Raw genomic sequence first — 21,809 nt, 5'->3', positions numbered from 1 at the left:
GATGTTTTGCAGGACGTTTTAAAGATACGTTGGCCATGAAATAAAGATTGCCATCAAACCTTTCATTAATATCAACTTCTCTGGGACCCACTCTAAATATATCTAATTAAATATTAAAGTGGTTAACATGAGTGTTGCACTGTGATGTGTATTATGTTTAACTAAATGTACAACATACTTATTTTTTTAACTTACTTTGAATCTTTGTCATAAAGGAAGAGGCCACATTTTTCTCTTCTCACCCTGTCCCCTTTGGGGCAGATGCATTATTGTCCATAAAAGGATGCTAGTAGTAGGGCGCCTGGGTGGCTCAGTCGTTAAGAAGTATCTGCCTTCGGCTAAGGGCAGGATCCCAGGGTCCTGAGGTCGAGCCCTGCATTGGACTCAATGCTCAGTGGAGAGTCTGTTTCTCCCTCTCCCTCTGCCTGCTTCTCTGCCTACTTGTGCTGTCTCTCTGTGTGTCAAAAAAATAAGTAAAATCTTTAAAAAAAAAGGGGGGCTCCTGGGTGGCTTAGTGGGTTAAAGCCTCTGCCTTGGGCTCAGGTCATGATCCCAGGGTCCTGGGATTAAGCCCTGCATTGGGCTCTCTGCTCGGCAGGGAGCCTGCTTCCTCCTCTCTGCCTGCCTGCTTCTCTGCCTACTTGTGATCTCTGTCAAATAAATAAATAAAGTCTTTTAAAAAAAACCTTAAAAAAAAAAAAAGGATGCTAGTAGAAATAATATGTGAGCTCTAGCAGCATAATTTACTACTACTTCTCTCCCAGCTGCCTTGGCTCTTAGTAGAGCTTCTGGAGCCTTATGAAGAGTTCTTGAAAAGCTGTAAACTGGTTAAGCTATTTTTTTTTTTTTTAAAGATTTTATTTGTTTATTTGACAGAGATCACAAGTAGGCAGAGAGAGAGGAAGGGAAGCAGGCTCCCTGCTGAGCAGAGAGCCAGATGCGGGGCTCGATCCCAGGACCCTGGGATCATGACCTGAGCCGAAGGCAGAGGCTTTAACCCACTGAGCCACCCAGGCGCCCCTGGTTAAGCTATTTTTACTTGAAGAAAAATAAAAATTAAGCGAAGATCACACTTCTTTAGTTGCTTTTAACAACCTACTAAAGGTTTAGAGTTGCCTGTTTGCAGTTGCAGCTTCCAAGGGAAAATTATTTTTTGGGAAAATGTGAGCACCAAAAGATGCTTAAAAGAAATAATAATTTTTTATTAGTAAAAATAAGATTGAGCTCTTTCTTTTATTAAGCTTGAGCTGCTAAAATTACAGAGCACTAAATTAGTATTGAATGATTTGAGTAGTTAAATAACTTCTTAGGAAGACAACCTGGTGAGTCCAGCTTCATAGAAGAGATAATATTCAGGGCTAAAAATATCAAGTCACCAATCTAAGTCAGTATGTTTTCTGACTGGGCTTAAAGAGAAGGCTTTGCTTCTTGATAGTCCTCTGTTGAGACCTCGGTTTGAATTACCCCAGTCTTGATCTAGCGCTGCTAGTCTAGGAGTTTCTGGGTTTTTTTTTGTTTTTTTTTCTTCTTCCCTTTTAAGGTATCATTGGATTTTCTGATATCTGTTCTTTTCTCTTTTGTGTTAATATTAATTTTAATCTTTGTATTTGTTACGGTGTAGCTAAAATTTTGCAACAGAGATTTCAAATGCAGTACTCAGGCAAGATTTAAGTTTCTCTCATGTAACATTCCAGGGTTGGTAGGCTTTGTTCTATGAGGTCACTCAAGAGACCTCTTCTGCTGGGGCACCTGTGCCATCCCAAATGCACGGATTCCTTCTCTGGTTCTGAGGAGGCTACGTCCTTTAGTCTTGTTTGCATGACTAGAAACAGCTCACCAGTGCTGTGTTTTCTGACCTGCTGGAAGGGACAAAGGACACCTGGAGGACAAGCAACTTGGTTTTTTTTTAAAGGATGTGAAATGGAAATGGCATACATTGCTTTCACTTACATACCAGTCGTCCATAGTAAGACCTATGACCTAACTGCAAGGGAGGCTGGGAGATGCTATATGCGCTGGGCATTTATGTATGCAGATAAGCCTGTGACTCTGAAAGAAGGGAGAGCAGATTCGGGGGATATCTACTAGTCTGATGTGCCCCTGAAGGGTGGCCTAATTTCTAAGATCCTGTTGCCCAGTGGGCAACCTGTACTGCCTGCAGGAGGCTTTCTTTAATTTCCGGTCTACAAAGCGGTACTGGTTTTCAGTACTTCGGCTTTCTTCTCCAAATTGGACTTAATAATACTAAAAATAAATCATAAATTGTTACTAGAAAGTATCACAAAACACTTTAAACAGGTCATAAAAAGAGTTAGGACTATGGAAAAAACTAAGTAGTATACAAACGCAAATGCATTTTTCCCAAGGTGTGCTGCGCTAATGGGGTTTTTAATGGGCTGCATAAGAATTTTTAAAAAGATAAAATGAAGGTTACACAAATAGCATTTTCAGTATGAAACTGCATATGGTCATCTATATCAGACATAAAAGGCAGCTAGCTTATAGATTAGAAAACTGTTTATTGTGCTTATGGGTTAAGGACTTCCCATCTGAGAAGAAAATAATTGCAGAAAATTTAAGCTTAGAAGGTAATGCTGATACTTACCCAGTTTCTTTCTTCCCTTCTTCCCTCCCTCCTTGCTTCCTCCCTTGTTCTTTAATACTTTTTTTTTTTTTTTTTTTTTTTTTGGAAAACTGGTAAGAGTGTGCCCGGTGCTGGGGATACAGTGCTGATTCAGCATAAACCCAGTCCTTGTCAACATCAAATCTGCGGTCTAGTAGAGGAAATAAATATTAATCAGAATTAATAGAAATAGTAATCATACAAATGAATATTGGCACGTAAGGGTGATGAAGATGGTAGAGAAGAACGTGTGGCCTTGTGATAGGGCAGGTTGGAAGGTTTGAGGATGGAAGTGGAAGAGAGCTGGAGAGCCTGACGGTTTCTTTCTTTAGCTGCACAGGTTGGTCTGCTGATCGTTATGGTGCTAACATACCCAGATTTAGTCCTGTCGTTTCTGTTTCCCTTTCCTTTGCTGCCATCCTTCATGTGTACTGCATTGTTGCTTCCCCATTTTTCCTGTCTTCTGTTTTGGAAGTTACACTCTGTTTCTGTGATTCTGGTTGTTCACTCAGGAAATACATGTATACTCGTTTGGAGTTAATAATATTGTCACCTTTCTTTTGAGTAAGTCCTTCAACTCCAGTCATTTGTGTGTGTGTGTGTGTTTTAGGGTCTTATTTATAAAAGAATTATTTATTTATTTATTTATTTGACAGACAGAGATCACAGGTAGGCAGAGAGGCAGGCAGAGAGAGGAGGAAGCAGGCTTCCCACTGAGCAGAGAGCCCGATGCGGGGCTTGATCTCAGGACCCTGAGATCATGATCTGAGCCAAAGGCAGAGGCTTTAACCTACTGAGCCACCCAGGTGCCCCTCTTTTTTATTTCTTTTAAAGATTTTATTTTTAAGTAATCTCTCTACCCATCAGAGGACCCAGACTCATAACCCTGAGATCAAGAGTCACATGTTCCTCCCACTGAGCAAGCCAGGCACCCCTATTTTAGTGTCTTTTTAATTATTTATTTATTTAAAAAGATTTTATTTATTTATTTATTTATTTGACAGACAGAGATTACAGGTAGACAGCGAGGCAGGCAGAGAGAGAGGAGGAAGGAGGCTCCCTGCTGCGCAGAGAGCCCGATGCGGGGCTTGATCCCAGGACCCTGGGATCATGACCTGAGCCGAAGGCAGAAGCTTTAGCCTACTGAGCCACCCAGGCGCCCCTTTAGTGTCTTTTTTAAAAGCCTTGATCCAAGACCTTGATCTATAACAGTACTTGTTTAGAACCACCCATAGATTTACGTCTCTCTTTGCGCATTATTCTCCTTTTTTTCTGCAATCATTATAATTTTTATTTTTATTTTTATTTGTTACTTTTTTAAGATTTTATTTATTTATCTGTTAGAGTACAGGCAGGCAGAGTGGTGGGCAGAGGCAGAGGGAGAAGCAGGCTCCCAAGGGAGCAAGGAGCCCAATGCAGGACTTGATTCTGGGACACTGGGATCATGACCTGAGCTGAAGGCAGCCACTTAACCTATTGAGCCACCCAGGCGTCCCTATAATTTTTTATTTTTTATTTATTTTATTTTTTTAAAGATTTTACTTATTTATTTGACACAGAGAAATCACAAGTAGGCAGAGAGGCAGGGAGAGACAGAGGGGGAAGCAGGCTCCCTGCTGAGCAGAGAGCCCGATGCGGGGCTCGATCCCAGTACCCTGAGATCATGACCTGAGCCAAGGGCAGAGGCCTAAACCACTGAGCCACCCAGGTGCCCCTAATTTTTTATTTTTAAAATGAATATTTAATACCGCCCATCATTTTCTTTCCCAGTTCAGACCTGTTTAAGTTCACTCTTCTGCTGTCTGAAACATGTTTTAAAATATCCTTTGGTGAGACTCTGTTGGTGACAAACCGACAGCTTTTATTTGAAAATATGTTTATTTGGGTCTCTCAAAAGAGAGTTCAGTCCTAGGTTGACAGTCATCCCCTTTTAACACATTGAGGCTCTCTCCAGCTCCTACTTGGCTGCAGAGGCCAGTGGTCAGCTGTGTTGACATTTACTTTCGATTCTTTGGGTCTAGCGTGAGTGTTGTGGTTCTACCTTACTAAGAGTAAACCGTGGGTGATGCCGAAGCTGCTGGTCTGCAGACCACACTTCTGGTACCAGTGGTTTAATGAACTCATGCCCTTGTGATAGTAAATGCATTTTCTTAGAGGCTTGTCTTTGTAGCCAGAACTTTGACTGTTAGTTTTTATTCTTTCAAAAGGTATTGAACAGAACCAGTAAAATCTGCTGCTCCTTCTGCCTTTCCACCTGCTTGTGGTCTCTCTCTCTCTCTCAAATAAATAAATCTTTGGGGAAAAAATATATATGAGAGTTTCTCAGATAATCTTAGTATTTATTCTAAAGTAAATTTGTAAACAATAGGATCTTAGATATTTATGTACTTTAGTAATGAGTAATTAATAATTTACTAGCTAATCTTCTCATTAGTTCACTTCGAGAATAGCTAAGAACAGGGATCTTCATAGGCTGCCTACTTTTGAAGTAATTTGATACTTTTTTAATAAAAGTAGAGATATCGGATATTGACATCACCTTCAAGAATGTTCCGTTGCCTAGATTCATAGTAAAGAATATTTATGACATACACTTTAATAAGCGCTTCTTCCTTTCCATATATAAACAGTTCAGCATTATGGTTATAAAACATGTCTTGTCTAAGAGATGGTTAGATTGTATCATTGCAGTTGATTTTAACTTGACAGGACAGTTTAAGAGGTTAGCTACCAGCTTATACTTAAGTAGCTTGTTTTCTAGAATTCCAGGCTGTGTTTCAACTGTAGAAGTGTATGTTTTTTGTCTCTCAATTTTTTAAGAGATTTATTTATGTATTGGGGTGGGGGGTAAAGGAAGAGGCAGAGTGAGTTGGAGTCCTAAATAGACTCTGCACTGAGTGCGGAGCCCAGCACAGCTCTGTTTCAGGACCCAGGACCTGAGCTGAAACCAAGAGCCAGATGCTCGAGCAGCTGAGCCACCCAGGCACCCTTGTCTTTAATTTCTGACATTTGTTTTCGCTTGGGGATGTTTTGAATATATTGCTATTTTGTTAGAAGATCTTAACTCTAAAGTACAATACAACAACCCTGTTCTTGACTTGGATTCAAAATTTATATTCTAGCGGATGAGTCTGTTACAGACTCTGCACTTTGATTAGCGAAGACCTTGCGTTTATGAGTTTCCCTCATGAATAGCTGCAGGAATCAAGTGTTCTTGTATATATTAAAACTAAACAGGGAGTAAAGAATATAATCACTTCAGTCTTTCAAAGCATAGTTTATGGTAATCCAGGTTGTTGGAAGAGGATGGTTACAGATACGGACTAACAGACCTAATGAATAGAGCCAATCAACACAGAGACTGTTGTTTGCTCTACAAAAAATTAATTAGCCATTTTGTACTTTGTATCTTGTCTTTTCCAAATGCTAGTCTTCTGACCCTTTATATATATTTTTTAAAGATTTTATTTATTTATTTGACAGGGATCACAAGTACGCAGAGCAGCAGGCAGAGGGGGGGAAGCAGGTTCCCCACTGACTAGAGAGCCTGATGCAGGGCTCGATCCCAGGACCCTGGGATCATGACCTGGGCGGAAGGCAGAGGCTTAACCCACTGAGCCACCCAGGCGCCCCCTTCTAACCCTTAGTATGTGATACTTTTTCTTTTTTCTTTCTTACTTTTTTTTTTTTTAAGATTTTTTACTTTTAAGTAATGTCTGCACCCAGTGTGGGCCTCAGATTTACAACCTTGAGATCAAGAGTCCCATGTTCCACTGAATGAGCTAGCCAGGCAACCTTAGGTCTCCATAGCCTGTTCCAAAACAGGCTCCAGGAGAGGTCAGTCTCTTCATATTCAGAGATCCAGAATGTTCTTCAAGATGTAAAAGGGAGCATGCTTGTTCTCCCCAACCACATCCTCCACTTCCAAGTCTCCCGGAGGCTCTTTGGACAGTGTTTCTCTCTCTGGCCGCTTCTGGGGGACCAACCTTTGCCTTCTGTTCAATGTCCAGCTTCTCACTGATCACATGGGCCCTGTATTCTGAGAGCATCAAATGGCGCCTCAAGCCTGAGAGTGAAGTTCAGAACCCAACCAGGTCCATTCGGAGAAACAGGCATGCTTCTGCTGGGGTGCCAGATAGGTTTCATTTTGCTTGCTCTTACCGCCTGGAGGGTGGATATCAAGAACACTCCCTCGGAAAGAATTCTGAGCATGAGCCAGGGGATTGGTTGGCCCATTCTTGCAGCTGGAGCCTGTAAACTGGGTGTGTGTGGTGGTTACTAGATAAAGCCTGCGGTAGCATTCATCATCAAAGGTCAGTGATGGAGCCTCCGCTGAGAACTCTGACCTTGTGTGGGGTTTCCTCTGCTGGCTGAGTTTGCTCGTTTGTGGAGTGGATTAATAATAGTCACACTTTATAGGGGAGCAAGACTGCTTCAGTGACAGAAGTTGGTATGTGTGGTGGTGGTGGTTTCTTGAGGAAGACATGTACAAATGATGGCACCGTGGGCTACAAGGTGAATCAGGGGAACTCCTTGAATTTGGGGGAAAACATTTAAAAAAATTTACCTATTAAAATGTGGCTCTAATAAAAGGCACAACTTCTGTTTTACTGCTTAACTGTTTTCCCCTCACTGAGTGTAACCTGGAGACAGCCCTTTGGTTTATTTATTACAGCTTCAGCAGCATAAAGCATCAGCTGTAATTATCATTCAGTTCAGAGGACTGACAAGAGTGACTCGTTTTATGTTTTTATGTCCTAGGACTGTCTCTCGATACTCCATTCTTAGTCATTTAGTCTGATACCCTAAAATTGCTTGTGCTGTAATTTTGTCTCAGGATTTCCAGAAGTCTGTTATATTCTGGTGTTAATAATGTCATCTCTCTGTGAAGTCTTTCAGCTTCTCCCTGAGCGAGTATAGCAGAATTCCTTTTCTCTGTGAAGGAAACATACAGTTTATTTCACTGTCTCCCACTCTAGCCAGTAAGCTACCTTGTTTTTGCTGTATGTATGTGATGCTTAGCATAGTGCTTGGCCTCTGTTTCTTGCCTAATAGATCATTTCTGAACAACTGAATGAATTATTTAATGAATGGTATAGCATTCTGCATTTTATTTGGCTGTTGATGTGTTGACCCCACCGAACTACTCATCTTTGGGGGCAAGGACCATGTGTTACTTCTCCTTGTGTAGCCCACTTTCAAGCAGAGCATTGGGGACATAGTAGGTGAATTGATTTACTCCGTTTCTTAGGCAAATAGGATTTCACCAAAAATCCGGAGTATATTTACCACAGTTGATGGAATTGAAAAAGTAAGTGTCAGACACTTACTTCAGTATCAGAAAAGGACCATATAGATGGTGTGATTTGAATATGAAAGCACGCATGGATCAGAGTTCTAAAATTTAGATTTAAAGGTACTTCAAATATACAAAGTTCAAACTTTAATTTCATTTTGCTTTGTCTGTTGAAGTTGGACCCAAGTGAAAGGCACATCTGCCATTATTATCTTTTTAAAATTATTATTATTTTTAAAGGGGGTGAGGGGCAGAGGAAGAGAGAGCATCTTAAGCAGGCTCCATACCCAGCACTGAGTCCCAGGTGGGGCTCAGTTTTACAAACCTGAGATCATGACCTGAGCCAAAATCCAGAGTCAGGCTAAGCCACCTCAGTTTAACTGACTGAGCCACCCAGGTGCCCCTGCCATTATTAGCTTAAAATTTTTTTTCCAAATATTGAGTCTAAAAATTATCCAGTTGCGGCACTTGGCTGGCTCAGTTGGCAGATGGAGCATGCTAGTCCTGATCTTGGGGTCGTGATGAGTTTGAACCCTATGTTGGGCATTGAGATTACTTAAAAAAAAGTTTTAAAAATTAGCCAGTTATCTGAAAACATCTGATTATAATCTATATTTTTTATTTTTAACCATTTTTACTGTATTGCACACATACAGAAAATGCACCAAATACAAACAACTTGGTTATTGCTAAACAGTTATGTAAGTCTGACTCTTCTCTTAAAGGTCACCCTAGAGATGACAACATAAACCCTTGACTTTTTAAAATCTCCCATTAACTGGTACTTTCATCCACTTCCTGGGCAATGCAAGGTTTTAAGATCAGTTCAGTTCCAGTTATTGGCTCTTGATTTATATATATGCTGTTATCTATTTTGAATCTGTTACTGTTTTGCACCTGTAAGTCATTGTTACTGTGTTACCAATGTTCACAGTTGCAAATATAATTATTTGTTATTCTTCTTTCTTCGTACATCTTCATCCTTTTTTTCTGACATCATTTTTCTTGTGCCCAAGCAATACCCTTCAGTGCTTTCTTTACTGCTAAGCTTTTGGTGACAAATTCCCTCAGTTTTGTCCAAAAGGATAACTCATTAATTTTCTTGCATTTTTGTCTAATGGGCTAAACTCGTCTGCTGTGTTCTTGATTTGACTACTGCAGTTTTTAATTCTAGAGCCTCTTTATTTTCAAATCTGTCCTATTTTTTTTTTAATGCTGCTAGTTCCTTCCAGAGTTCATCCTCTTTGTATTTTTTTCTTTATCTCTTCGATTTTCATAAACATAGCTACTTTAAAGGGCATGCTTAGTAACTTCAGTGTCAAGAGCACCTATCTTTCTCTTGTCTGTTCTTTTTGCTGATTCTTGTTCTGAGAGTCTTGTTTTCTCCTGTCTGCTGTAGTCTGGACATTGCTTTTGATGGGGCTCGTGGGTGGCTCAGTGACTTAAAGCCTCTGCCTTTGGCTCCGGTCATGATCCCAGAGTCCTGGGATCGAGCCCCGCATCGGGCTCTCTGCTCAGCGGGGAGCCTGCTTCTCCCTCTCTCTGCCTGCCTCTGCCTACTTGTGATCTCTGTCTGTCAAATAAATAAATAAATCTTGGAAAAAAAATAATTCAAGGCATAGGATGATTCTTTCTGCACCAGGATTGTAATAGTTTTTTAATAGGGGTCTAGCACCTGGGGAGTGGCTTAATCCAGTTTCAAGACTTAGATGATGCAAAGGTAGGCTGTGTCCCTATAAAGGTTTATCTCCTGGTTCACCTTCCTCCAGTGGTGAGACCCCCTCCGGGGTCTTAGGGTAAAGTCCTGGGGCATCTGCTCCCACCCCCACCTAGGAGGCCCTTGACTCCTGGCCCAGCAAGGCTACCGGGGGTGCTGCTCAGGCTCTTAGCTCCATCTGTCTTTTCCAGAATCAACAGATGCCCCTGGGGTATTTCTGCCTCTGCTGGATCTTAACCAGGAATCTTCACTGCCTCATTAGCTCTCATGCCTTCTCAAAGACATGGGTATTTTATCCAGATTTCCTAGTTGTCCTCAGAGAGAAATTGGTTTGTATTACTTACTTTGCATTATCAGAAGTGGCAGATCCCTTAATTACTATTATTTTATTTTTACTCTGACATTTCTCTCCTGTAATATCTATTTCCAAGATTTGACTTGAATGCCTGGCCAGGTTTACTTGTTGTTGGTCTTTTTTTTTTTTTTTTTTTAAAGATTTTATTTATTTATTTGTCAGAGAGAGAGAGAGGGAGAGAGAGCGAACGAGCACAGGCAGGCAGAATGGCAGGCAGAGGCAGAGGGAGAAGCAGGCTCCCTGCTGAGCAAGGAGCCCGATGCGGGACTCGATCCCAGGACGCTGGGATCATGACCTGAGCCGAAGGCAGCTGCTTAACCAACTGAGCCACCCAGGCGTCCCTGTTGTTGGTCTTTTTAAAATGATAATGTTCTATAACATTTTATATTAAAAATATTTTTGAAGTTTTAAATAATTATTCCTAACTCTAAAAGCAGTTTATGTTCATGTTAGGCACTCTGGAAAATACCAAAAAAAGGTACAATGGTAATTAAAGGTACAAGTGTCCCTGCAAACCCAGTACCTGGTTTATATATAAAATTGTATGTTTAGTGTTTTTAGTCTGTGATTTATATATGTGAACATATCACGTATAAATCATAGAATTGAAATCATAACTTTTTAAAAAAGATTTTATTTTTTTATTTGACAGAGAAATCACAAGTAGGCAGAGAGGAGGCAGGCAGAGAGAGAGGAAGGGAAGTAGGCTCCCTGCTGAGCAGAGAGCCTGATGCGGGGCTTGATCCCAGGACCCTGAGATCATGACCCGAGCCTAAGGCAGAGGCTTAACCCACTGAGCCATCCAGGTGCCCTAAATCATATAACATTTTAATATTTTAGTTTTCATTTAACATACTATGAACATTTTTTATTGTTAACACTTTTATTTTATTTTATTTTTATTTTTTTAAAGATTTTATTTATTTATTTGACAGACAGAGATCACAAGTAGGCAGAGAGGCAGGCAGAGAGGGGGGGGGGAAGCAGGCTCCCCGCCGAGCAGCGAGCCCAGTGCGGGGCTCCATCCCAGGACCCTGAGATAATGACCTGAGCCGAAGGCAGAGGCTTTAACCCACTGAGCCACCCAGGCGCCCCTTGTTAACACTTTCAGAAATACGATTTTTAATGTGTAGGATTTTATTATTTGGTAGCAGTATTATTAAGCCATTCTCCTACTTTTGTTTCATGTTTTCATTTTAAGTATACAGTCATTTTTAGACAGCACTTTCTGTGTGAATTTCTGACTGTTGTGTAATTATTATCTCAGTGGGTTTGAGTGTTACTAAGGTTCTCTTATTGAGGCTTTTAAAAAATGAGCTGATAATTATATTTAACATTTTCAGTTGTTTAGATGAAAGCTGTAGATATCACTGTTCCTTTATTTTTTATTTTTATTTTTTAAAAGATTTTATTTATTTATTAGACAGATCACAAGTAGGCAGAGAGGCAGGCAGAGAGAGAAGGGGAAGCAGGCTCCCTGCTGAACAGAGAGCCCTGCAGGGGGCTCGATCCCCGATCCCAGAACCCTGAGGTCATGACCTGAGTCTAAGGCAGAGGCTTAACCCACTGAGCCACCCAGGCACCCCTCACTGTTCCTTTAGATGTGATATATGCTTTAAGGGTAAAGAGCATTTTCGATGCCTGGAGAATATACAAGGGCCTAACCATTTAAGTAATTGGGCAGAAGTTGAATTTATTTACATATGGAAGTAATCATTGTCAAGAACAAGGAAAAAATATGGGACACCATGGGAACACTTTGTAAATAGAATGGGAACAGTTTGTACATGACCTACCAAAACAGACTAAGGAAGTCCAAGTGTAAGTGAGCATTTGCTGAACAAGATCATAAATATGCCTGCTGTTTCTTCTACGTTTATATCAGCGGTGGTAGTTATATAATCTGCTCCTGGCAAGCCCTAGCGTCGTCTTGGTTCTCGTTTGGGGTGACATTCATTCTTAATCAGAGCTGATGATTAGGTGATTTCCATTTTCTCTCTTTCAGGAAGTACTTCTTACCTGGGTTCTTTGGGCTTTGACATATTTTGACCTTTCTGTCTGGCTCTGTGTAGTAGCCACTGTGGCTAGTCCTTTCCTGGCTCCTTTGCACAGACCTCAGTCCTCAGGGATCACGCTTTCACCCTACTGTTCTCACCATATTCATCACCCATGGCCTGCTGCATTCCCATCCCACAGTAGAGGTTTATGGCTCAGTAAATATATGTCAGCACACATTCTTCTAATGAAAGTTTCATTCTGTGATGAAAAGAGCATAGTGGTGACTAGTCTTCTGTGATGGGTAATGCCCTTATCATCACATCTTTGTTTTATCAATATCCTCCCTCTCTGGACTATTTTCTGAAGAACTAGGGCAGCTGGAAGGGCAGTCGGCCCCAGGACTGTGGTCTGTGGCTCCTGATGACTGGTGGTAGAGAGGAGATGATGACAGTGAGCAGAGCAGTTGGGGCACAGCTGGGGACAGTAACCAGGGCCTACCGTGGAGCGAGAACACTGGACCAGTGGCAGAGCTCTACTGTCAGGAGAGATGGGATGTGTGCGGACTGAGCAGGGGAGAGCGGGAATGTCACTGAGGCTGGGCATCAGGCAGTCAGAGCAAAACTGAGGGCAGGCCTGGGCACCAGAGGTGGGCTAAAAACAAGTGGAAAACACGATTCTTTGGACATCCTGAAAGTATTTTTCCAGCACAATGTGTCTAAAATCAGCCTTTTGTTCGTCTCTCTGTGATCTCCCTTATAGCTGGTAATAACAAGGTGTATCCCATTGGCCAGCCTTGAAATCTCTTGAGTTTTGTTGGTGTCCCATTATCTTTGCATTAGTCATTTACGGTGGCTCTGCCTCCACATGGAAAGGCCTTGGCGTTCCAACTGAGGCTCTCCCACACTAGGACCTGAGGTGAGGTCACTTAACCTCTGAAAGTTACCTGTGTAACCACAGTCTTGAGAATTGGAGGGAAGTGGAGAAACTCCCTGTGACCCCTCAGCCCACCGGCGCAGTGCTCTGCATCTCCGGGCCGCCTCCTGCTTTGCCTCCCCACCTCTTCTCACTCGGTCTTCCTAACCACAGGACTCTGATCAAGGCTCATCCCAGCTCAGAAAGCTTCGTGGCATCTTCATTAACTATGAGCATGAAGCCCCAGGCCCCTGTCCTGCTCTGAGGACTCTCCACTGTCTGGCTCAGTCTGCATTTCTTTCCATTTCTTTTTTTTCTTTCTCTTCTTCTTCTTCTTCTTCTTTCAAAGATTATTTGTTTATTTCAGAGAGACGTAGAGCTAGCAAGCATGAGTAGGGGGAGGACCAGAGGGAGAGGGAGAGGGAGACAAGCAGACTTCCCTGAACAGGAAGCCTGATGCAGGGCTTGATCCCCTGACCCCGAGATCCTGACCTGAGCTGAAACCAAGAGTCCCCTGCTCAACCAATGGAGCCACCCAGGTGTCCCCCCCCCCCCCGCCCCCCTGCCTCCACCCCCTGCCTGCACTTCTGTTCTCATGCCCTTCTGTTCTCATGCCCTTACACTTAACTTTGTGTGCTGTGTCCAGCCGCATCGAGCTGCTTTGCCACGTTCAGTACAGGCCCCTATCTAAGCGTCCCTACTCAGACTTGAAGGTACTCTTTTCCACACGGCTGCGGTTCCAAAACCTTGCTGTCTTTCCAGCCGCTGTCCACGTGCTCCCATCTCTGCTGCACCTCCCTGGGCCCCTGGTCTCAGCCTCAGGCTTCAGTAATTCCTTTCTTTGAGCTTCCATTCGTCTTCCTCTGGACTCTTGGCATGCTTACTGCTGTATGTTTGGTGGTATTGGGGCACATGACTTACTAAAACCTCTTGTATTCTGAGTTCTGGAGAATTCTTCCCGAGCACTTAGCACAGTGCCCATCTGTTGCTGTCGGTACTGTTGAAAGTCAGCGGGGCATGGGGATGGTAACATGCTGACGAAGAGCTGACAGATGCTTTCTCCACTGAGTATTCTTAGCTCCGTTGGGGAACACGAGTTGACCATATATCCCTGAGCTTTTTCTGGGCTCTCAGTTTGTTGCATTGGTCATGCATCCATTTTATGCCAGGGCTACGCTGTTTTGATGACTGTAAATTTGTAATACAATATGAAATCGGGAAAAAGACAAAACAGTCTGTGGGTGTTCTGGAACTAAAAGGACAGGAAAGCAGCGGCATCGCACTGGCTTCGATTGGCGGACAGTTCAAGTTCCCAGCCAGCCACGAGCCTTTATGTGGTTGCTGTTGAGGTGAGAAGAGGCAAGCCAGCTGATTCGAGTGGCCGTTATATGCCAGTCACCCTTCTAGATGTTTTACTTGATTCCCTCATTTGAACCCCAGTCAGATTGCATTCTTCCCTTTCTTAATATTCTTCATTGGCTTCTTATTAACGCTTAGAATAAAGTCCAAGCTATGTGTCACTAGCCCCGCAGAATCCCTAAACATGTCCTGCTTTTCCTTAACAGGACACTTGTGCTCTGCCTCCTCACTCCACCCCTCCCTAAGGCTTTGCCTGCGAATCCCAGGTCTGTCTGTCTGTTGAAACCTTAAAACCCACCCGTTAAGGGTGGCCTGGGTGGCTCAGTGGGTTAAGCCTCTGCCTTAGGCTCAGGTCATGATCTCAGGGTCCTGGGATCAAGCTCCGCATCAGGCTCTCTGCTCAGCGGGAGCCTGCTTCCCACCCTGCCTCTGCCTCTCTGCCTTCTTGTGGTCTCTGTCAAATAAAGTCTTTTAAAAAAAAACAAAAACAAAAACCCACCCGTTAAGGTAGCAATGAATTCGCTGTCTTTGTATGGTGCCTTTTTCAAAAACACATTCTTAGGTTGTTTCATCTGGTTTTATTTCCGTCCGTAATCTTCGGACTGTCTTTTGCAGAGACTCTAAGAGTACAGAGGGAATGAAATGCCAAAAAGACTGGACAGTGTGTATAAAAGCTCACTTTGCCAAACACGACATGCTAGTTGTGGGAGTACTCGTGCCGTCCTTTAAGATTCAGATGTGTTCTGAAAAGCTTTCTTCAAGTAGAGTTCGGCTAAACCACACTCCTTTAAGACGTGCTATGAATGAAGTTTCTTGTATCTCTGAAGGGAAACAAGAAACTTGTAGTTCTAATAACCACAGTGGAGAGGGAGCTTGGTGGATAGCAATAGGATGAACACTGACTCGTCACTATCTACCCTTTTCCGCCTTAAAAATTTCATTTATTTATTTATTTATTTATTTATTTATTTATTTATTTATTTATTTATTTTTTTAAAAGACTTTATTTATTTATTTGACAGAGAGAGATCACAAGTAGGCAGAGAGGCAGGCAGAGAGAGAGGGGGAAGCAGGCTCCCCGCTGAGCGGAGAGCCTGATGTGGGACTCGATCCCAGGACCCTGAGATCATGACCTGAGCCGAAGGCAGAGGCTTAACCCACTGAGCCACCCAGGCGCCCCTTAAAAATTTTTTTTAACCACATGCTTGTAGTATTTATTTTTATTAGCTTTATATATATGTATGTACATAGAGATACTTGTATATATGTATTAGTTTTACATACATATAATGTATGTATGTATACTCTGAAATTGCTATTCATTCTCATTATTTTAATTTTTTTTCAAAAAGCAGTCAGACCATATGAGATAGTTTGGAAAAAAGAGGAAGAAAAATAATTATTCCAAATCCTACAGTAATTCTAAAACAACCACTTGGTATTGCCACTGAAAAATGAATTCTGGGGCACCTGAGGGGCCAGTCGGTCGAGCGTCTGAGTCTTGATTGTGGCTCAGGTCATGATCTCAGTCTCCTGGGGTCAAGCCCCATGTTGGGCTCACTCCCCAGCACAGATTCTGCTCTTCCCTAGCCCCCTCCTCCATCCCACCCTGCTCTCCCTCTCAAATGAATGAATGAATGAATGAATAAATAAAACGTTTAGGGGGAAAAAAAGAAGAACGAATTCTGGAGTAGATGTTTTGTAGAACAAACAACCTGACACTCCCCTTGAACCTTTTCTGTAAATAGGTATACCAAATACAGATTTTATAGTAGGATATGCCTTTATTTACTCTGGTTAGTAAATGAATTCCTCTCTAATCTTCATGGTTATTCATTTTCTTCTCTCCATTTTGACAAGAGTAAAACTCAGAAAAAGACACCCCAGTCTCGTCTCAGGCCTCACCTACGCTCTCCCCACAACCGCCCCCCAGCTCCGCCATAGCTGGTACACCTGCCCACAGCTGGTACACCTGCCCACAGCTGGTACACGTGCGCAGCATGCAGCAAGGGCAGTTAGGAAAAACACAGGAAATAGAAATGCAGGAGTGGAAGAGCCAGAATTTCCCAGTTGGTCGGATGTGGGGATAAGGAAGATGATGGTAAGCCCAAAGATAACCAGGTTTCAAGTACAAACAGGAGGCTAAGAGATTGGGTTTTGGAATTAAAAGTTCCTGGATTCACATTCCATTTCTGCAGATTGTTAGTGGTATGATCTTCAGTAATGTTCTTCACCCCCAAGCCTCAGTTTTCTCGTCCCTAACATGGGGATAATTTAGTGCCGAGTTCACTAGGTCATTGGACGGCTTAAGATAGAGACTCCACGTACAGCACTTAGCGTGTGCCTGAGTTCCACTTTTAATTATTAATGGTGATGGTATTTTTTTTTTTAATAAGATAGAGAACATAAAAAGAGGAGCAGAGTTGGGAGATGGTGAGCGGAGGTGATTTCCGTTCAGATGATCTAAGTTTGAAGTACCCGAGGGACGTGTGTATTCTGCGGTATCCGGAAGGCAGAGCATTGGGCCCGGGGTGGAAAGGGGCTCACCTGTGCTGCAGTGAGGGGGTTGGATCCTGGCTCTGCTACCGTGGTTTTGTACCATTCTCTGACTCTGTGTCCTAGCTGGTCTCAAAACTCACATTGTCTGACCCTGTGGAAATGTTGGGTCACCTGGAAAGACTTGTGGTTGCTTATCAGAGCGCACTTGGCTAACTGGAGTCTGTATGTGTTTCCCACCTTGTTGGGCATTAGGACTGCTGTGTGTGTCCGGATGGGTTGCTCACCTGCTCTAGGGTTTCCGCCTTGAGGGGGCAGGAGGTAAAATCTGCCTGCTGGCCACAACCAAGCCGCCCTTCCCTGGCTGCCAGGATCCGCGGGCACCCTGGGGGTGGTGGTGGGGATGGGTGGCCAAGGGTTGGATGGGAGGACCCTCTGCTGATGTTAAATTCCATGTGGTCAGTTTACGTTCTTACGATAGGGACCATTTCCTGGGGTGCTTATTTCTCTCCCTGCAGGTCATCAACGCTGTGGTGCTGCTGGTTCTGCTGAGCGCCTTGGCGGACCCGGACCAGTACCACTTCTCAAGTTCTGAGCTGGGAGGCGACTTTGAGTTCATGGATGATGCCAGTAAGTACATCAGATAGCAGCTGTTGCTCTTTGGGTATTTTTCAAGGGCGGGGAATCCTGCCGCCAGGTCTTCCTGTTAAATTACAAATATTGATTCATGGGCCCATTTGAACCGATACTTCCCTTTCTTTCCGTTTTCTTTCCGTCGTTACAAATCAGATCAACAGATACTTAACGTGCTGCTTGTGCTCTGCTGCTGTTCTAAGTGCAGGAGTCTAAGTAGATGTCTCTTCTTTTCCTTTTTTTTTTTTAAATTAATTTAAAATTTTTTTTTTATAAACATATAATGTATCTTTATCCCCGGGAGTACAGGTCTGTGAATCACCAGGTTTATACACTTGACAGGACTCACATAGCACATACCCTCCCCAATGTCCATAACCTCCCCCCCTCCCCCCTCCCCCCCCACATTAACTTTCTTTGTTTAAAGAAAGTTAATTTTTTAAATTATTGCTTTGTTGTTTTTTACCCTGGGCCTTTTTAGCCCTTTTTTTTTTACTTTTAATTTTTTCAAAAAAGATTTTATTTATTTATTTGATAGAGATCACAAGTAGGCAGAGAGGCAGGCAGGCAGAGAGGAGGAAGCAGGCTCCCTGCTGCTTAGAGAGCCCAATTCGGGACTAGATCCCAGGACCCCGGGATCATGACCTGAGCTGAAGGCAGAGGCTTCAACCCACTGAGCCACCCAGGTGCCCCATAGTCTTTTTTTTTTTTTTAAATAAGATTTTATTTATTTGTCAGCGACACAGTTGGGAACACAATTAGGGGGAGTCAGAGAGGGAGAAACAGGCTTCGCCTGGAGGAGGGAGCCCAACATGGTGCTTGTTCCCGGGACCCTGGGATCATGACCTGAGCTGAAGGCAGGTCCTTAATGGCTGAGCCACAAGGATAGGGAGTAAATGGCAGGAAGCAAGGTCAGAAGGACCATGCTTATCTATCTCATTGTGTCTTCTCTTAAGTTTCTGTATTTACCTTTCTTATAGGAGATGATCATTCTCTGTTCCAGAAGCTCTTTTGCTCATTATTTGGTGGACTTGGGCCTTTTTCCAATAAGTAGAAACATACACAGGAATGTGGATGTGTGATAGACCAGAAGGAGGCTGGCCTCCCCCCCTCCCCAGCTTTAAGGTCATAGATACCTGAACATTTTATAATTACAGTCACGCTGTGTCCACACTGCCTGAAAGGGGCAGTGTTGTGCATAATCCCAAACAAAAGATCATGCAAATGTAATTGTCATTGGCTTTGGAGTACTGTAAATGCATTTTAAGAAAAATGTTGGGGCAAAATGAGTAAGGTGGGGAGACAGTGACTCGAGATGCAGTTTTGGGATAGACTGGGAACATTTAGAAGACTGAGGCTTGTGGGTTCTGTTCCCAGGGTGCGAACATCGCTGTTGAGTGCCTTTAGTAATTCAGCAGTTATGCATTGATGTGTGTTTTATGCAGATCCCTTTCATTGCTGAGAGGAGGATGCATTTAGGAGACTGGTGCGTGAGTATAGAGGTCTGGAGACTAGTTCGGGGTGTTTCCCTGTGATCCAGGCTGCACAGAGGATGGGGAAGAGGGTGGGTTTTGGAGGTAGGATTGATAGACCTTGTTAGTGTGGGTGAGGAAGGGAGGGAGGAAGGGAGGAAGGAATCAGACGATCCCTGCTTTCCAGCTTGAATAAAAGACTGATCTCTAGGGGGAAGAGAGTCTGGGTTCGGGAGATGAGTGCTTATCTAGGGGAGGGAACTTGACTTCGCTTTGAGTAACTCAGCGAGGTGGTTAGGAATCTGTGCTCTGAAGCAGAAGACCTTAGTTTGAATCCTGACTGTGCCATATATTAAATGTGTTAACATGGGGCTAGTCAGTTACCTTTGTGTGCCTTCCATTCCCCCACTGAGAGAGAGGGGTGAACATGGGGCTAGTCAGTTACCTTTGTGTGCCTTCCATTCCCCCACTGAGAGAGAGGGGTGATCATAGTATCTGCCTCGTGGGATTGTCATGGTGATTAAAAGTGATTAAAGTTAGTACATGAAAAAAAACACTTAGAATGGGGTTTGGCCCATAGTAAGTGCCAGTATATTTTGCTCTTTTACTAACCATTCTTACTTAAGTATGTTGCAGCTAAAACACGAGCTGTGGAGAGATTAAAAAGGTGGTTGGGTGTGTGACTCTGTAACCCAGAACCCAGACGTCTGGGCTGATGTAAATTTGAGGACATCAGCCTAGAAATGGTATTTATGTTAAGGACATAGTGAAGGGGAAAAGGTAAGGGGGACCAGATTGAGCCCTGGAGGAGCCCCATCAGTAGAGGTCAGAATAGGAATCTGAGAGCAAACTGGTAATGAAATAAATAGAAAACCAAGAGATGCTTTTCTCTTCTCTTCTCTTCTCTTTTTTTTCTCTTTTCTTTTCTCTCTTTTCTCCTCTCCTCTTCTCTTTTTTCTCTCTCTCTCTTTTTTTGTTTCATTAAAGATTTCTTTATTTTAGATTTTAGAAAGAGGAAAAAGAGCATGAATTGGGGGAGGGGGAAGTGTAGAGGGAAAGGAACAAGCAGACTCTGCGCTGAGCTTGGAGCCTGACGGGGGGCTCAGTCTCATGGCCCTGAGATCATGACCTGAGCCAAAACCAAGCGTTGGATGCCAAGCCCGCTGAGCCACCCAGGCGCCCCCAGGAGACGCTTTTACCTTTTACCACCATAGCTTTGTGATCGTACTAAATAGTCAGGACATTATATTCTCCTGGGGTGTGGGACCTTGTCAGACTGAGACGGGACTTCTGCTATAACATCGCTCCTTCTCATGATTTTGAATAACCCTATTACTCTTACGGATTCTTCCAGAAAGGATAATGAGTTCCGTTAATATTAAATTAATATCTCTGCCTTCCTTCCCCTGAGCTAAAAGACTATGTAAGCTATAGACATAATGTTTGGTTGACATTTAAAAACAAATTATCTTTTTGCTCTTTGTCCAGTAGCGGGATTCCATTTCTAAAGTAGTTGAGGTTAGAAAAAGAAGTTTTAAATGATACAGCTATAGTGTTCTCTGAATCATATAGTAACATTATATGCCTTGATCTAATTGCCAGAGATTAAGCTGGGTAATGAGTCTCTGACAGTGTAGGCTTAATTTAGCTGACTTAAATGACTTGCTGGTACTTAAGAGTTTAAAATAGTAGTTGTTCTCTAATGTCCTGGATATTAATTCCAGTGCATTGGAGGTTTCTCTCATATGTCATATATTTAAAAGAAATGAATGAAGAGTTTGTAATTATTGTTAGGGCTCTATCAGTCATTTAAGTCACATGTTATAAAAAGGTACAGAGGAGTGCATAGTGACTTGAGTGTGTCTTTTTTTTTTTTTTTTTTAAACTTTGCTTACATTCCTTTTCATATGGTTAGGTCGCCTTTTTTTTTTTTAAACAGGACATTTTATTTTATTTCTTTTTCCGTTTTTTTTTTTAAATAAAGATTTTTATTTATTTATTTCACAGACAGAGATCACAAGTAGGCAGAGAGGCAGGCAGAGAGAGAGGGGGAAGCAGGCTCCCTGCTGAGCAGAGAGCCGGATGTGGGGCTCGATCCCAGGACCCTGAGATCATGACCTGAGCCGAAGGCAGAGGCTTTAACCCACTGAGCCACCCAGGCACCCCTGTTTTTTTTTTTTTTTTTTTTTCTAAAGATTTTAATTATTTGACAGAGACCCAGTGAGAGAGGGAACACCAGCAGGGGGAGTGAGGAGTGAGAGGGAGAAGCAGGCTTCCCATGGAGCAGAAGCCTGTGACTCAGGGCTCAATCCCAGGACCCTGGGATCATGCATGACCTGAGCCAAAGACAGACAGACGCTCAGTGACTGAGCCACCCAGGCGCCCCTGGATCTCCTTTTTTAAAAAGATAGATATTTATTTGAAAGAGAGAGAGAGAGCACCTGTGCATGTGTGCAAGAGAGAGCAGGAGCAGGGGAAGAGGGAGAAGGAGAAGCAGACTTCTTCCTGAGACTCCCTGGGATCGTGACCTGAGCCAAAGACTAATGCTTAACTGACTGAGCCACCCAGGAGCCGCACACCCCCCCCCCCCCTTTAATGTGGAGCTTGAACTTACGACCTTGAAGTCAAGACCTGAGCTGAGATCAAGAGTCAGATGCCTAATCCGCTAAGCCACCTAGGTGCTCCATCTCCTTTTTAAAACAATTTTTGTAGGTCAGAGTTCATTGTGTTTGACAAGCCTTTCTGTATTTAACTCACACATGGATAGAATTAAATAATTCTTGAAATGGGTACAAGCAATTGCTTTATTTTTTTATTTTTTTATTTTTTAAAGATTTTATTTATTTATTTGTCAGAGAGAGTGAGCACAGGCAGACAGAGAGGCAGGCAGAGGCAGAGGGAGAAGCAGGCTCCCTGCTGAGCAAGGAGCCCAATGTGGGACTCGATCC

The 21,809-nt window shown here is 43.0% G+C and overlaps 1 protein-coding gene across 1 annotated transcript in view; it reads left to right on the top strand.

The window, feature by feature from the left end:
- The window catches only part of LAPTM4B (lysosomal protein transmembrane 4 beta), an 80,566-nt gene that overhangs the window by 14,091 nt on the left and 44,666 nt on the right, over positions 1-21,809 (top strand). The window contains exon 2 of the mRNA XM_080800222.1: positions 17,275-17,386. Coding sequence (XP_080656348.1) covers positions 17,275-17,386 — 112 coding nt within the window. The remainder of the gene's footprint in view (positions 1-17,274; positions 17,387-21,809) is intronic.

The sequence above is a fragment of the Martes martes genome (assembly GCF_963455335.1).
Source record: "Martes martes genome assembly, chromosome: 4".
Classification (NCBI taxonomy): domain Eukaryota; kingdom Metazoa; phylum Chordata; class Mammalia; order Carnivora; family Mustelidae; genus Martes; species Martes martes.
Note: the sequence above shows the minus strand (reverse complement) of the source record. Positions and strands in the feature narration are given on the sequence as shown.